This window comes from Raphanus sativus, chromosome 8 (genome assembly GCF_000801105.2).
Source record: "Raphanus sativus cultivar WK10039 chromosome 8, ASM80110v3, whole genome shotgun sequence".
Classification (NCBI taxonomy): domain Eukaryota; kingdom Viridiplantae; phylum Streptophyta; class Magnoliopsida; order Brassicales; family Brassicaceae; genus Raphanus; species Raphanus sativus.
Window position 1 is genome coordinate 12,915,031 of NC_079518.1, and position 15,332 is coordinate 12,930,362.

The 15,332-nt window shown below is 35.2% G+C and overlaps 2 protein-coding genes across 4 annotated transcripts; both read left to right on the top strand.

Annotated features, from left to right (window-relative positions):
* The first annotated feature begins 227 nt into the window (after positions 1 to 227).
* On the top strand, positions 228 to 4,023 carry LOC108818761 (pentatricopeptide repeat-containing protein At4g19440, chloroplastic). 3 transcript variants are annotated; one of them, XM_018591695.2, is made up of 4 exons: positions 228 to 2,861; positions 2,946 to 3,302; positions 3,502 to 3,592; positions 3,689 to 4,023. In XM_018591695.2, the coding sequence occupies exon 1, from the start codon at positions 424 to 426 to the stop codon at positions 2,848 to 2,850; it is 2,427 nt and encodes an 808-aa protein (XP_018447197.1). In that variant the 5' UTR covers positions 228 to 423; the 3' UTR covers positions 2,851 to 2,861; positions 2,946 to 3,302; positions 3,502 to 3,592; positions 3,689 to 4,023. The 3 variants fall into 3 exon arrangements, with proteins under 3 accessions (XP_018447197.1, XP_018447196.1, XP_018447199.1); XM_018591694.2 differs by having other exon boundaries at positions 228 to 3,302; XM_018591697.2 differs by having other exon boundaries at positions 228 to 3,302; positions 3,502 to 3,581.
* A 2,373-nt stretch (positions 4,024 to 6,396) lies between these two features.
* LOC108821351 (pectin acetylesterase 8-like) lies at positions 6,397 to 9,009 on the top strand. The gene is made up of 12 exons (XM_018594393.2): positions 6,397 to 6,517; positions 6,685 to 6,767; positions 7,189 to 7,318; positions 7,409 to 7,488; positions 7,574 to 7,660; positions 7,739 to 7,863; positions 7,951 to 8,011; positions 8,105 to 8,158; positions 8,237 to 8,314; positions 8,388 to 8,493; positions 8,596 to 8,741; positions 8,850 to 9,009. Exons 1-12 carry the CDS (start codon positions 6,403 to 6,405, stop codon positions 8,976 to 8,978), a joined length of 1,194 nt encoding a protein of 397 aa, XP_018449895.1. The 5' UTR covers positions 6,397 to 6,402; the 3' UTR covers positions 8,979 to 9,009.
* The last annotated feature ends 6,323 nt before the right edge of the window (positions 9,010 to 15,332 follow it).

Below are 15,332 nucleotides of genomic sequence, written 5' to 3' on the forward strand. Positions count from 1 at the left end.
TGTTTGAAAGGACGACTGAAACGAAAAACAACCCAAATTTGACTGTGCGCCGCAACACATTCCATCTCATTGATATTCTCTATAATGGGCTTTATCAATCTTAGGCCCATATTAGGCCCATTATTCGCCGATCCCGTTGGTGTCTCCCAAGCCTGAACCCTGGGTTTTTCCCCCAAACGCCTCCGCCTTCGGCAAAAATCTCTGGTCTCTCCGTCCCTCACGTCAACAGCTCTCTCTCTCTCTCTCTCTCTCTCTCTCTCTCTCTCTCTCTCTCTCTCTCTCTCTCTCTCTCTCTCTCTCTCTCCCTCTCTCCCATGGCTTCTAGCTCACTTCTTCCTCGTCTCTGATCAGTGGCGGCTCTTCTCTATTTCCCTAAAATCTCATCACACGTGACTTCCTCGCCATTTCCTCTCTCCATCACCGATGAATCTGAGGAAACTCTCTCGCGCAACCGACGCGCTCACTCTCCGCTCGAGATCCACACCACACGCACGAAAAAACCTCCACACAACCCGATCGGCAGAAGAAGCTTGCTCCGATCAGCAACATTTACGCCTACGGTTATCCGCCGCCTTATCAAGAAGATCTCTAGATTACAAGCACTGCAAACAACTCATAACCACCTTATCGCCTCACGAGTTCGATAGATTGTTTCCTGAGCTCAAATCCAAAGTCAATCCCAAGACGGCTTTGGATTTCTTCAGATTAGCGTCCTCTGATTCGTTTCGCTTCTCCTTCAGCCTCCGTTCGTATTGCTTGATGATAGGTCTATTGCTCGAAAAGAATCTGTTATCTCCCGCTAGGTTAGTTCTGATTCGTTTGATCAATGGAAGCGTTCCGGTTTTGCTGCGTTCTGATTACGACGATTCGAGTCAAGTCGCGGTTGCTGATGCGATGGCGAGTTTGAGTTCGTGTTTTGATCAAGAGATCAGAAGGAGGCTCTCAGATTTGTTGGTTGAGGTTTACTGTACAGAGATGAAGCGTGATGGTTGTTATCTAGCTCTTGAGGTGTTTCTTGTTCTTGCTAAGAAGGGTATGTTTCCGTCTAGGACGACTTGTAACATCTTGCTGACGTCTTTAGTGAGAGCCAACGAGTTTGACAAGTGTTGTGAAGCTTTCGAGGTTGTTTGCAGAGGTGTTTCTCCTGATGTTTACTTGTTCACTACCGCGGTTAACGCGTTTTGCAAGGGAGGGAAAGTGGACGAGGCTATAGAGTTGTTCTCGAGGATGGAGGAAGCTGGTGTTGCGCCGAATGTTGTCACTTACAACGCTGTTATAGATGGTTTGGGGATGAGTGGGAGGTACGACGAGGCGTTTATGTTTAAGGAGAAGATGGTGGAGAATGGTGTGGAGCCAACTCTTGTCACTTATAGTATTCTTGTCAAGGGTTTGATCAAGGCGAAGAGGGTTATTGATGCTTGCTGTGTCTTGAAGGAAATGAAGGAGAAAGGGTTTCCTCCTAATGTTATTGTGTATAACAATTTGATTGATGGTTTGATCGAGGCTGGGAGTTTGAGCAAAGCTGTTGAGGTAAAGGATGGTATGGTTGCGAAGGGGTTGTCTCTCACATCGTCGACGTATAATACTCTCATAAAGGGATACTGCAAGAGTGGTCAAGCAGATGTTGCAGAGCGTCTCCTGAAGGAAATGCTGTCGATGGGTTCAACTGTAAATCAGGGCTCCTTTACTTCTGTGATTTGCTTGTTGTGCAGTCGTGGTATGTTTGACTCCGCATGTCGTTTTGTTGGAGAGATGTTACAGCGTAACATGAGCCCTGGTGGTGGGTTACTTACTACATTGATTTCTGGTCTTTGTAAGCATGGGAAACACTCAGAGGCAGTACATCTTTGGTTTCAATTCTTACGTAAAGGTTTTGTAGTAGACACTAAGACTTCAAATGCTTTGCTTCATGGACTCTGTGAAGCAGGGAAGCTGGAACAAGCTTCTAGGATTCAAGAAGAGATATTAGCGCGTGGTTTAGTTATGGATACCATTGCTTATAACACTTTGATTTCTGGATATTGCAGAAAGATGAAATTGGAGGAAGCTTTTAAGTTGATGGATGAAATGGTTAAGAGAGGACTTACGCCTGACAACTATACTTACAGCATTTTGATTCGAGGGCTGTTTGATATGAATAAAGTCGAGGAGGCCATACAGTTCTGGGATGCTTGCAAACGGAGTGGTATGGTTCCTGATGTTTATACATATTCAGTCATGATAGATGGGTGTTGTAAAGCTGAAAGAGCAGAAGTGGGTCAGAAACTGTTTGATGAGATGATGAGCAAGAATGTGCAGCCAAATACTGTTGTCTACAATCATCTAATCCGAGCATATTGTAGAAGTGGGAGGCTATCAATGGCCTCTGATCTCCGAGAAGATATGAGACACAGAGGAATTTCACCTAATAGTGCTACATATACTTCACTAATAAAGGGGATGTCGATTATCAGCCGTGTTGAGGAGGCAGGGCTCCTCCTCGAGGAGATGAAGGAGGAAGGTTTGGAACCCAATGTCTTTCATTATACAGCTCTTATTGATGGGTATGGTAAATTGGGTCAGATGATCAAAGTTGAATGTCTTTTGCGTGAGATGCATTCAAAGAGCATACTCCCAAACAAGATTACTTATACCGTGACGATTGGTGGGTATGCCAGAGATGGGAATGTAACAGAAGCTTCTAGGCTTCTAAATGAGATGAGGGAAAAAGGAATTGTTCCAGATTCTATCACATACAAAGAATTCATTTATTGGTATCTTAAGCATGGAGGTGTTTTGCAAGATTTTGAAGGCTCTGATGAGGAAAATTATGCAGCAATCATTGAAGGATGGAGCAAAACGATTCAGTAGCTGATGAAAAGGTTCTTAGTCTGGTTCTCAATGATTCTGTTAGTTGCTCTGATTGATTCAGTTTCTTGATGGAAATCGTTCTCATTGTGTGCTAGTGGCTAATGCTTAAAGTTGAGAAATTGAGACCCAGTGGTGTTCTCTGTGTTGATGGTCATGTTCTCGCCAGTATTTGCATCTTCTTTATAGAGGAAGCACAGTAGCATGTACTTGGTAGAAGCATATGGTTCATTGCTTTAGAGTGACTAGCCAACCACTTTGGTTTAATAGCGTCGAACTGCTTCAACTTTAGAAGAGAAAATGGTGTTGCCTTTGGCATCATATGGGTGATTTACAAGTCTAAGTTACTGATGCTCCTCAGGTTTTAAAACTGAGTTGCCATAGAATCAGACCCATCTGATACATTCTGGATCAGTGCATGCACTTCGGATAGCAGTCCCGAAAATATTCTACAGGTACGATAATCTATACACAGCTTTGGGCTTAATGTATAATGCAGCTTACATTTCTATGCTTCGAGTTTAATGAGACTATTGGAATCATGTAGAGAACCACTAAACTACTTCCTAATCAGTTTTGTTTATTTGAAAGAATCTCATGAATACTATTCGCTGATTCTGAAGCACTCACGTTATGTTACACCATTTTCTTCAGATATCACAGGGTGTCAATCAAAAGCTTATACGTGGACCATCCGCGGCCGCTATTGGACCAAAATGGCTTCTCTTTTCCAGGTTACATAAATGTAAATACTCAATCATACTCCACGTTGATAATTCGTTCTTGTTTAACTATCCTTTTGACTGAAATTTTTGATCTATCTCTTTCCCTTGTGCTTCAGACAGCTGAATCCAGTTCTCATAGGAGTAGTTTAGAACAAAATTTAGCCCAGACGTGTCGCCGAATTTATGACTAGAGAGATTCTTCTAACTGATATGAAAGGTAACCTTTTATAACAGTATCAACTTATTCAACAACATTCACTGTATAGTAAAAGATGCAGTGGGGTTTTGTTTCCTTTTTATTCTTGTATACAATTTGTTATTCATTATTTTTTTTCTTCCGGAAGTGAAAATTGTTTTCTAGATGTACATAAAAGTGTAGAAAATTCTAAACAGAGTTTGACTGTGGGAAAATATGGAATAATAAGATCTCATTAATAGTTTTTTCGTTTAAGTTTAGATGGATAATCTATATACGTGGCTACTCGTAATCAGTGTAGAAAGATTATCTAAGAAATTGTATTATATGTATATTAAAATTCTTACTTCTCCACCTTAGGCCTAGCATCAGTACAACTAAAGATGGTTTTGCGGTAAATAGATTGGAATACAAGTAATTTCTACACACTTCTGAAAGTTATCTGAGATTTTGGTAGTTTGAGAGAGTGACTTACCCGAAAAGCTGGGATCTCTGAAACATGAAAAAGAAAAACATATAGATACCAAACAATTTGTACGCTGGTATGGACCATTCTGCAAATTAATTTCTTTTACAAGAAAAATAACGCTATGATTAAATTATTCTAGACTCCATATTTAAATCATTTATAGTTAATTTTTGTGAAGTGAAACAGGTAAAGTCACTTGTTAAGGGTAAGTACATTTCATTTCATTAACAGCTTTCATGGCCCCCTTCTCACCGATTGACAGGCAACAATGTAGACCACATGATATACAGTCTAAAAAGAATATTGGCACATATGTATGTATTTCACTAGACTACATATGTACAGTGTATATGCAATTATGCATAGTATGGCATATAGAATCATTGATACACCAAACACAGTCCGTACATTACGGACTTGGAAATTGAATCTTTAGCCTTAGAACTAGTGGTTTCACTTCTAAGGCGGAAATTAAACAATGGTCTCCGGCCCCCAATAACTCTATTGCTAATCAATAGAACATAATAATGACAAACTTTTTGATCAGTTTTGCAATTAATAAAAATTCGTTTTCTAACCACTGAAATTAAAATTCAGCCACCATCTAGAGGCACCTTCTTTTTCTTAGTTGTCTAGAATCTTAATTTGGTAACAACATAATCTTTCATTATGAATTAATCCTATATAATTGAATATATGGCCCAGTGGGGAGAAAATAAACAAACTCGTGTAATCGTTGGATCATAAAGTATATGTTTTTGGTTAATTATGTATCAATCATGTGACTAGCTTAACTGGCTTTGCATTAATACTTTATTTGACGGTGTTTCTTGGAACAACCCTCATGGAATGTTTATATATATTCACAGATTTTTACCTGTTGCGGATATCTTTGGAATAACGATTAGTTATTTGTTTTTCTTCAATATATAATATATCGTATCCTCAGTTACCTTTAAGTTTTGATTTAAACCAAAATCCCCCGTTTGGAAAACATCGAGGCTGATCAAATAGCTAAATCAGCTATCTCCTTAGCAAACAATTTCTCAATTTATGACGTGTAAAACTCATCTAATGAAATCAGTAGTTTGACTCAAAAAAAAACACAAGCTCCCCAACTCTATAAAGTAGGCCTTCGATTTTGGTTTCTAAATTGATCAAACCCGCACCGGCGGCTCTGCAGCGGATCAAACGGGGGGAGACCCGGGGCTTTGATTAAAATTCCCCGCTCTATGTCCAACCTCTTTTTTTTTTGGGAACACAACTGAATTTCCAACCTAGTAGAGATAAAATAAACAAAGATTGAGTTTGCAAGGAAGTAATAATTCAGGGTAAAATCTGAAAATATATTCTGTATATAAACACATGATCTTCTAGTACACACCATCAATTCTTTGTTTTATTATACTCTGTTTTTCTAAAACCAAAAACGAAAGAATCAGTGTCGGCTCTTGGGTTCTAAATAAAAACGCTGAGACCTGAAAACACACACACACACCAAAAAGGTTACACGCCGGATCGAAACGTTTTTCTACTCCTCGGAAACAGTTTCTTCGGGCAATGTGGTGAAGCTGAGTGACTCTCCCAGTTAGCCAAGTGAAACTTGGAAGTTTTTTTTTTTGATCAACAAAACTTGGAAGTTTTAAACTACTCGCGAGTTGGGTTTTGCGAGAGTAACCAAGTTTCCAGGTAAGTACGTTTGATGCAGAAACTTTCTGTCCAAGAAAGTTATTCAAGTTCAAAAGAAGAAAATAAAGTTTATTCTTTTCCAGTATGCAAAACTGATTCTTTCCCGTTGGTTTCTTCTACGTAGAGAAAAATACATCGAATTTCTTCTTAGTTTTTTTGTTTTGTTTTGAAAGATACCCTTACAAAATCGAATGCCTGATATAACTTTCCTGGAAATTTTATTCTTGTTGTTTTTTTTTACTGAAATAACATTTTTAGATACGAAGTGATGTAAATAGATAGTTCGGATCTAGACTAAGAGTTTTGTCTACTTATGTATTGTTTTCACTTTTAGGTACTGCAATGCCATTTGTGTTAGCTATTCACTTTTTGCATGTTTTTTAGAAAGGAATATTCACTTTTACATGTTACTTCCATTTATTTATTCTTTAATTTATATATAATATATATTTCATTTCTTGTTTTCTTTCGCCAGAATGTTCAACTTCAAGCATTGGTTGACTCTTGTGGTATGTTCATTAGCAATCTTGAAAGCAGATGGATTGCTCGTCAATATTACATTTGTTCGACACGCCGTTGCTAAAGGGGCCGGTGAGTTCAAATATCTCTAATTTGGTCAAAGTTTGTTTCTTTTTGTGTTTTATGACTTTTTGCGAATAATATTTTCTCTTCTCAACTCTCTAATGGACCAGGCTGGCCTTTCCTTTTCTTAAGAATGTTGTTAATAATATATTTAATTTGTATGTGTTTTGTTGCAGTTTGTTTGGATGGCAGTCCACCAGCTTATCATCTACACAGAGGTTCTGGAACTGGGATCAATAGCTGGTTGATACAGCTTGAGGTTTTCTTCTGCTTTCCCCCCACTTGTGTGTCTGTTTAATCATGGTTTCGCTTACTCGCTGCTCATTTGGAATAGTGTTATGAACAAACACTAATCAAACTCTAAAAAAGCAAGAAAACTAGAAAGTGAAATTCGAATGAGCTAATATCCGTTTTAGAGTTTTATATTGATTGTGTCAAGTAATAATTTACAACCAATTACACGTCTATTTATATTATTTCAAAACCCATTTTTCATTTTTCTTTAAGAAAACTACCTTACCTACTAAAAGTGATGTATTAGTTTTAAAATTCATAGTTTAACCCAATTAATATATAATTTTATTTAAATCACTTTATAGGTTATTGATATGATTTTTCGATACTTGGGAGATGATTTTGAATGAAAATTTTGTGAAAGTGAACCATGCTTGATTCTATAGGGAGGAGGATGGTGTCATAATGTTACAAACTGCGTTAGTCGGATGCATACTAAATTAGGTTCATCGAAGAAAATGGTGGAGAATCTTGCTTTCTCTGCTATTCTTAGCAATAAGGAACAACGTAATCCTGGTACGGATGCAACTAGATTTTTATTAACTGTTGATCAAACATAAGTTTGGTTTCCTTACAGATTTGGGTGGATTTTCTTGGAAATGGCAGATTTTTACAATTGGAACAGAGTAAAAGTTAGATATTGTGATGGGTCATCATTCACAGGAGATGTGCAAGCGGTGAATCCTGTGAGTATTAAAAAAATGAGATTGTTTTGTTTTTTCAAGAGTTTTTCTCTTCCTTATTCAAAAACCGTAATGGTGATTGGATCAGGCTACTAATCTTCACTTTAGAGGGGCTCGAGTTTGGCTAGCCGTTATGCAGGAGCTGCTAGCTAAAGGCATGAGGAACGCCGAGAATGTTAGCTTCAACCTCAATTAACTTTTGCAAGCTTTTGATCCTTAAAAGTGGTGTAAAATGTTGATGATACTATGGCAGGCTGTTTTGTCTGGGTGTTCTGCTGGTGGGTTAGCTTCACTGATGCATTGTGACAGTTTCCGAGCTCTGTTACCAATGGGTACCAATGTAAAATGTCTTTCAGATGCCGGTTTCTTTCTCGACACGTAAGACATTTTCTCCATTGTGAACATTCTTTATCGGTCCATGTTTAGCTGTATATAATAAACTCTTTTCGTCGGTATGTTTTTCAGAAGAGATGTCTCAGGAGCTCAATACATTAAATCATACTTCAACGATGTGGTTACACTACATGTAAGCGTTTTATTTTCTTCTTCCTCTCTAGTGACAGTAGATAACAGTTTCTCATTCTTGTTATTGGAAGTTATAAGTGAAATGCTTTTGCAGGGATCAGCAAAGAATTTGCCGAGGTCATGCACATCAAGATTGACCCCTGCAATGGTGAATTAGCATTCATGTATCCCTTTTGGTTTCTCTTCAGTTCTACTCATATAATCATTGTTGACATATGTATTGCAGTGTTTCTTCCCACAATACGTGGCTAGCAAGATTAAAACTCCTGTTTTCATTCTTAATGCTGCATACGACTCTTGGCAGGTAGATTATCTCTTTGTAACTAAATTATTTCTCTTAAAAAATTGGATCTTTAAATATCACATTTCTTTCTCAGATTAAGAACATTTTGGCTCCTCGTCCTGCTGATCCTGATGGAAAGTGGCAGAGTTGTCAGCTTGACATCAAGAATTGCCAGCGAAGCCAGATTAAAGTTATGCAAGGTTAGCCTCAGAACCGAAAGCTATTCAAGATCAAGAATATGATATTCTTTTTTGGTATTTTCTTAACATCATTTGGATAAACCGGGTTGTATGTTTCTTTAGATTTCAGGTTAGAGTTCTTGAGCGCAGTGATAGGTTTAGGAAGATCTGCATCAAGAGGGATGTTTATAGACTCATGCTACACTCACTGCCAAACCGAGACACAAACTTCTTGGTTCTGGCAAGATTCTCCAATTATAAACCGAACGGTAAACTCTTGTCCAAATTCTTATGGAACATAAGGTCATTATTTAAGAAATTCATTATACATTATGTTCTCTGATCTCTTTTCTTCTTAATTTTGTTTATGGGAGCAGACAATATCAAAAGCTGTTGGAGATTGGTTTTATGACAGAAAAATGTTTCAGAAGATAGATTGTCCTTACCCTTGTAATCCTACTTGCCACCACAGGGTTTTTACTCCTCAAGATCCTCCTCCAGTTTAAGAGATTCTATATTATGAATTTATTAATTTTTTTTTTAAAATTGCTTATAAATGATTCATTTGTCCCACAGATATAGTGAGATTTTAGGGTTTAGCTATATATATAAAAGAGAAAGAAAAAGAGTGTGATTGATTCTTGAAGGTTGAGGATAAGCTTTGTTCAGCACTTGTTTTGTGTGCTGGTTGAGTCTCTCTGTTCTGCTTCCACTTTTATGTAAAATGGGAAATTGTCACTTTTTTTTATTCTAAAAAGTTTGTTGACCTAGAAAAGTATAACTCTTTTCTTAACTCAAGTTTGGCGCCATTTTTTTTTATATCCAATAAAACCGTACATATTCGTTTCATATTTTTAAATAATAGGGAAAATAAGCGGTATAACCGTATAACCATCAACTAAGTGCTTGAATTGTGACGTTAAGCACCTACATCACTAGTATGAAAATAGAGTTTTCAAAGTGATTAATTGCTAATTAAAACAAAATTGATTGATGGGGTTCTAATAGCCATCCAATAAAAGTTCAAAAGCTTTCTTTTGAAAATTTAGTGGAAAAATATCAGAACTCCATCAATCAATTTTATTTTAATTAGCAATTAATCACTTTTTGAAAATCTTCATCCCATATCATTGATGAAACTGCTCTTAGTAACTGCGGTTTCAAAGATGTGTTATTCCGTATAATTTCACCAATCAGTTTATTTTTTTAACAAATGGTGTTTTTTTAAAGAAAAATAGATATATGGATGTGCCTTTATACATACATGTATTAGTGAACAAAAAGGCACTTGTTTGCTGAATTTCGAATTATGTTGCTGTTCACTTCAATTCCGATTTCAGTGTAAAAAATAATAGTTTGTTTTAAAATTTTCTATTAGTATATGACATTTTAATAGTATATGTTAGTACATAGTTATATAATATGTAAATAAGTTTCTCATAAATAAGCTACTCTAAAAATTGTATTTTAGACAAAATTTTCACATTATTATATTTTCACAGATTATAAAATAACTAGTTGTAATAAAATAGATTTATAAAATAGTATAAGCAAAATATTCTATCCATAATTATTCAAAATCCTGGATCTAAAATTGAATTACTTCCACTGATTATAATATTTTCTGAAATATCGTAAATATCAAAACAATTTATAGCTCTAACAGACTAACCAAAACCGTTAAATAAAAAAATGAGACAATGAGTCAAATACCCTTAATAAGAACCAAAATTAGCCATTTACCTATGACCTGAAATAAGTGATTAACAAAATGTTTTTTGACACTAAATTACCGGAAATGCTCTTTCTCTGACTAACACATAACCTACCACGGTACTGATACAGTAGTTTGAGCAGGTTTGGGTGGGTTCCATGCGACTTTGCATTGTTTGTTATTTTTTTTTTTCCCAAATTGAAATTCATTCATACATAAAATATGAATACACGATGTTTAATACATAAGCTGGCGGATAAACAACATCCCCAGAGACAAAGAGCCCAAAGAAAAGGCAGCTAGAACCCACACCGGGAGAGCTTTGGAATACAACATTAACAAGACAGAAGAACTAGACATCACATTACAACTCGATAAACTTAAAAAACAACACAAAAGCATGTGACAAACCAGTGCAAAAGACCTCCAAAGTAGCAGGTTATAACAATCTGGATAAGTCGATGCTGCACTCGGCACGCCATGCGACACCATCCACTTGTAGAACCCGAAAACACCATCGCGTCTTCTCAACCCGGATCTATCGCTGCCGCCTATGGCCTGCCAAACGATATCATCCCCATTCGTAACTAAGAACCAAGACTTCATAACCCGATCAGACAAATCGCTTTACGATCCAAACATCTCTCGGATACGGTTTGAACGCACTCTCTTACGTCCACTTTGCACCTAGATAGAAGTCCACCAAAACCTCCACACAACCAAGCTTCGTCGCTTAAAACCCATAACCATAAGAAACAATAACACACCAAAACGACGAAAGATCATTGCAACCACCACAACCCGAAGATAATTTTGCAACTGGATGTGTCACAGCACTAACCACCGATAAGCTCTGGAAACCAATCAAATGAAACACGCAAGAGGATCCAAAAGGAACACCACAGACTAAGCTAGACTCTCTACCAGCCACCACATAAACAACAGCCATAACTAAGATACTAAAAGCCCAGAAGCTGACCACACCGGAAACGTCACCGAGCTGTCGCGAGACCACAAACACCAACTATTGCCGGCTCTGTTTCGCAGTGACAGACGATCTCGAGACACAAAGCACGCGCCACCGTCTGAGAGAGAAAAACGAGAAGCTTTCCCAGAAGATAGGTGTGAGATGAAGCTGCGACGGAGCTCCGACGAACCTCACCCATCATCCTTCTCTTCACCCTGTCGCCATGGATCTGTAAAGTTCATCTATGACAAGCACAATCACTAGATCCGGTGGCTATAGGTCTAGCCGGATACATGCGCCCATTCCGAGAATAGATCTGAAGAGAAAACGGCTTCGTTAACCATAGCCGACCCCTCTTTACCCTCTCCTACATCAAATCTCATCTTTTCACCAGATCTAACATTTGAGAATTGGATCTACACCAAAGTCAAATCCAGGGAAAAAGATATATCGATTCATGAGGAGAGACGCAAGGAGAGGCAAAAGGAAAGAGGAAACTAGGGATTCCGGCACCGGCGCTACTCGCCACCACCGGAGCAGCTGGAGGCGTAAGGGTTGTCTGCAAGAGTTTTTATTTTTCTTTGTTTGAGTATTGAATGCATTGTTTGTTATACTTACACAGTTTTGTTTGCACAGTTTCTTTTTTTCTTTTTGCTTTTTCTTTCTTATTTTTTTGAAATATTTTTAAGGGACAATGAGTGAAATACCTCCAATAGGGATTTAAATTGGTCAATGGCCCATGAGTACATAACTAAAAAAAATAACATTTTGGTACTGTGCGAACGAAAATGCCCCTTCTTTATTGAATACATGTCAGATTGCAGAAAATGTGTGTGTCAGACTGCAGAGAATGCGTGTGTTAGACCGCAGAGATGGACGGCGGGACAGACGATAGACTTTTGGATAAAGCAGCGAAAATCAAATCGAAATTACGTTATCGATAAAATATTCTATAGCAACTAATATGTTGTTTATATATCAAATATATATATATATTAACGGTTGACTTTGTTGTTACACAGCGTGTAACTCTAAATTTTAGCAGGTACACATTATTTTAGCCATTTTAGCAGGTACACATTATTTTAGCCGAAAACTAATTTTTGGTCAAATTATAATTAGTGTAATGTATAACCTCTAAGGTATAGTAGTATATATATCATCTAATATGTATGGAATAACTTATAAAAAAATGTATAAGCTCACAAGTTATTTATTCAATCATTTATCATCTACACAAACTATCTATCAATAAACATCAAGTCTCTTGTAATATCATACAAACCAGTTATCACTTATTTAGTATCAAACTATGTGTCAAATACTAAAACATGTAAGAAATCATATATCATATAAAACTTGTATCAGATAAAAAAATATGATAGTTATGAATTCTTCGGTATCAAACTATGTGTCAGATAAAACAATTATGAATTTTTCGGCATCAAACTATGTGTCAGATACCAGAACATATAAGAAATCATTTATCATACAAAAATTGTATCAGATAACAAATAATGTATCAGATAACAACTTATATTAATCAACACCATGTATCAATCTATTTGTCAGCTAACAAACTAAATATAAAAAATGTTCAACCTCACAAGTTATTTATTCAATTATTTATCATATACACAAACTATGTATCAATGAACATCAAATCTCTTGTAATATCATACAAACCAATTATCAATTATTTGGTATCATATAATGTATCAACTAACAATACATGTACCAAGTAACAAATCGGTTAACGGATAACAACCAACTTATCATGTAACTTATTAATTCACAGACATGTATCAATCTGTTTGTGAGCTAATAAACCAAATATCAGCTAAACAAATCATGTACCAGTTAACGTAAGGACTTTTGTAACATCTCTTTCTTGTACCAGTTATGAATTCTTCAGTATCAAACTATGTGTCAGATACCAAAACATGTATGAGGATTTACAATGAATTTGAACATAGGAAAAAGAAAAAAAATAAGAAAGAGAAAAAAAAAGAGATAAAATACACAGCACACAAAAAAGAACATAAGAAATAAACATTAAAAAAAAAGAAAAAAAGAGATTTTGAATTGTCTTTTGATTTTACGTGGGAAAAAGGGAAGAGAGAGAGAAAGTGACAGAAAAGTAGACTGGTCAGTTGACACAAAACAGAAGAAAGAGAGAGTGGTAGAGGGGTAAAATCGTCAAGCAAAATAGATTGTGTGAAAAAGGGTATGTTGCCAATTAAGGGTCTAGTTAGGGACAATCTCACCAATTTCTCTATTTTTAATAGATACCATACTTTTTCCCCCACTTTTTGTAGTAATCAATGCAATTTCATCTGGATACACTAAAAAGTGATAACAACATTGAACATAAAAACATACATATTTTAGAAAAATGATTAAAGAAAAAAGAGAAAACTCATTTTCTGGTATCAAATTATTTAGCAGTCACGCTTAAGAAAACTATTTAACAGCAAAATCAATATGTATCAGATAACAAATTATATATCATATAACATATTATTTATCTAACAATGTATTGATTCATAAATCATATATGAATACATTCATGAACTAACATACTAAGTATCAAACGAATTTATTTATAAGCTAACAAAACATGTAATATGTAACAAATTATTTACCAGATAAAAAGTTATTTATCCACGCAATATATCAGTTAACAAGCCCATGTGCCAAGTCTTCATCGCTAACAAATTTCCTATCAAACAAAGTATCAATTAACAAACCATGTATCGACCCATTTACAATCTGACAAAATTATGCATCAAACAATACATAAGCATTATTAGTAATAGCAAGATAATATTGTTAAATTAAAATGTACTCGTTAAATGAATTGTTAATGTGTACAAATATAGTTATGAATTAACAAATGTGTTTAACCAACAATATACTTATGTTGGGTTGTAAGAAAAGTCGTGGTTGAAAAAAATGTGAAACATATATAATTTAAATACAATCAAAAGATTTTTTTCACTCAAAAATTAAGTTAACGATTAAAGAAGATGCTTAGTGATACATATATACTGTACACCTACTTTGTAAAGACCTGATAATATTGTTAGAGACAAAATGATTATGAAAAAAATCCACCGTAATTTAGCTACATTTTAAAATAATCAAAATACATGGATTTACGCACATCAATGCCATGCAATGCATGAGCTTCAAGCTAACAAACACTACTACATATTTTGTGAACTGATAATAGTTATGTCTAGCGTGTTAAATAAATCAGTAACATACCTAATAGAAAACAATGTATCTACTTCAAAAATATATAATGGATAACAAAACATATATCACCTAATAATTATATATCAAGCAGAATATAACAACTAACAAATATCAACTAACAAAACATGTATAATTTATTTATCAGCTAACAAAACATGTAACATGTAACAAATTATTTACCAGATAAAAAGTTATTTATCCACGCAATATATCAGTTCACAAGCTCATATGCCAAGTCATTTATCGCTAACAAATTTCCTATAAAAAAAATATCAATTAACAAATCATGTATCGAACCATTTACCATCTGATAAAATCATGCATCAAACAATACATAATCATTATTAGTAATAGCAAGATAATATTGTTAAATTAAAATATACTCGTTAAATAAAATGTTAACGTGTACAAATATAGTTATCAATTAACAAATGTGGTTAACAAACAACTAATTTTAATTGTAAAGTCTCTCGAATAACGGTTAAGTGTATTAATCAATTTAGATCTGATTTCATAGATGGGTGTTAATGATTTAATATTACTAAAATATGTTAAAATTTGGAGTTGTGTCCTGGTAAGACATATTGTTATCGCCTAACAATTTGAGTTAACAGTTATGTGATGCATTCATATTTTGTATGGGTTATTAGATGATAAATATATTATTAACTGATAACATTAGTAATATTTGTTAGCGGTTAACTAGAAGACTCTAAGTTTCTTATCTATTCCATACATGAAAAAATAGATGTTAACGGTTAATCTTAAATTTAGAATAAAACATATAAACTCACAAAAACATCAAAAGATCTGATAAAATTGAAGATCTGCAAGAATATTTTGGAATTGCTCCGAAGAAAGTATTAAAAATCATTTTAAATTGTCAAATGCAGAAAAAAAAACAGTGCAAGACTCAAA

Coding starts and splice junctions, on each gene's coding strand:
- LOC108818761 (XM_018591694.2), top strand. CDS start 424: ATGAATCTGAGGAAACTCTCTCGCGCAACCGACGCGCTCACTCTCCGC.
- LOC108821351 (XM_018594393.2), top strand. CDS start 6,403: ATGTTCAACTTCAAGCATTGGTTGACTCTTGTGGTATGTTCATTAGCA. Junction 8,159..8,236: donor CAAGATTGACCCCTGCAATG/GTGAATTAGCAT, acceptor TATGTATTGCAG/TGTTTCTTCCCACAATACGT. Junction 8,315..8,387: donor CTGCATACGACTCTTGGCAG/GTAGATTATCTC, acceptor TTTCTTTCTCAG/ATTAAGAACATTTTGGCTCC.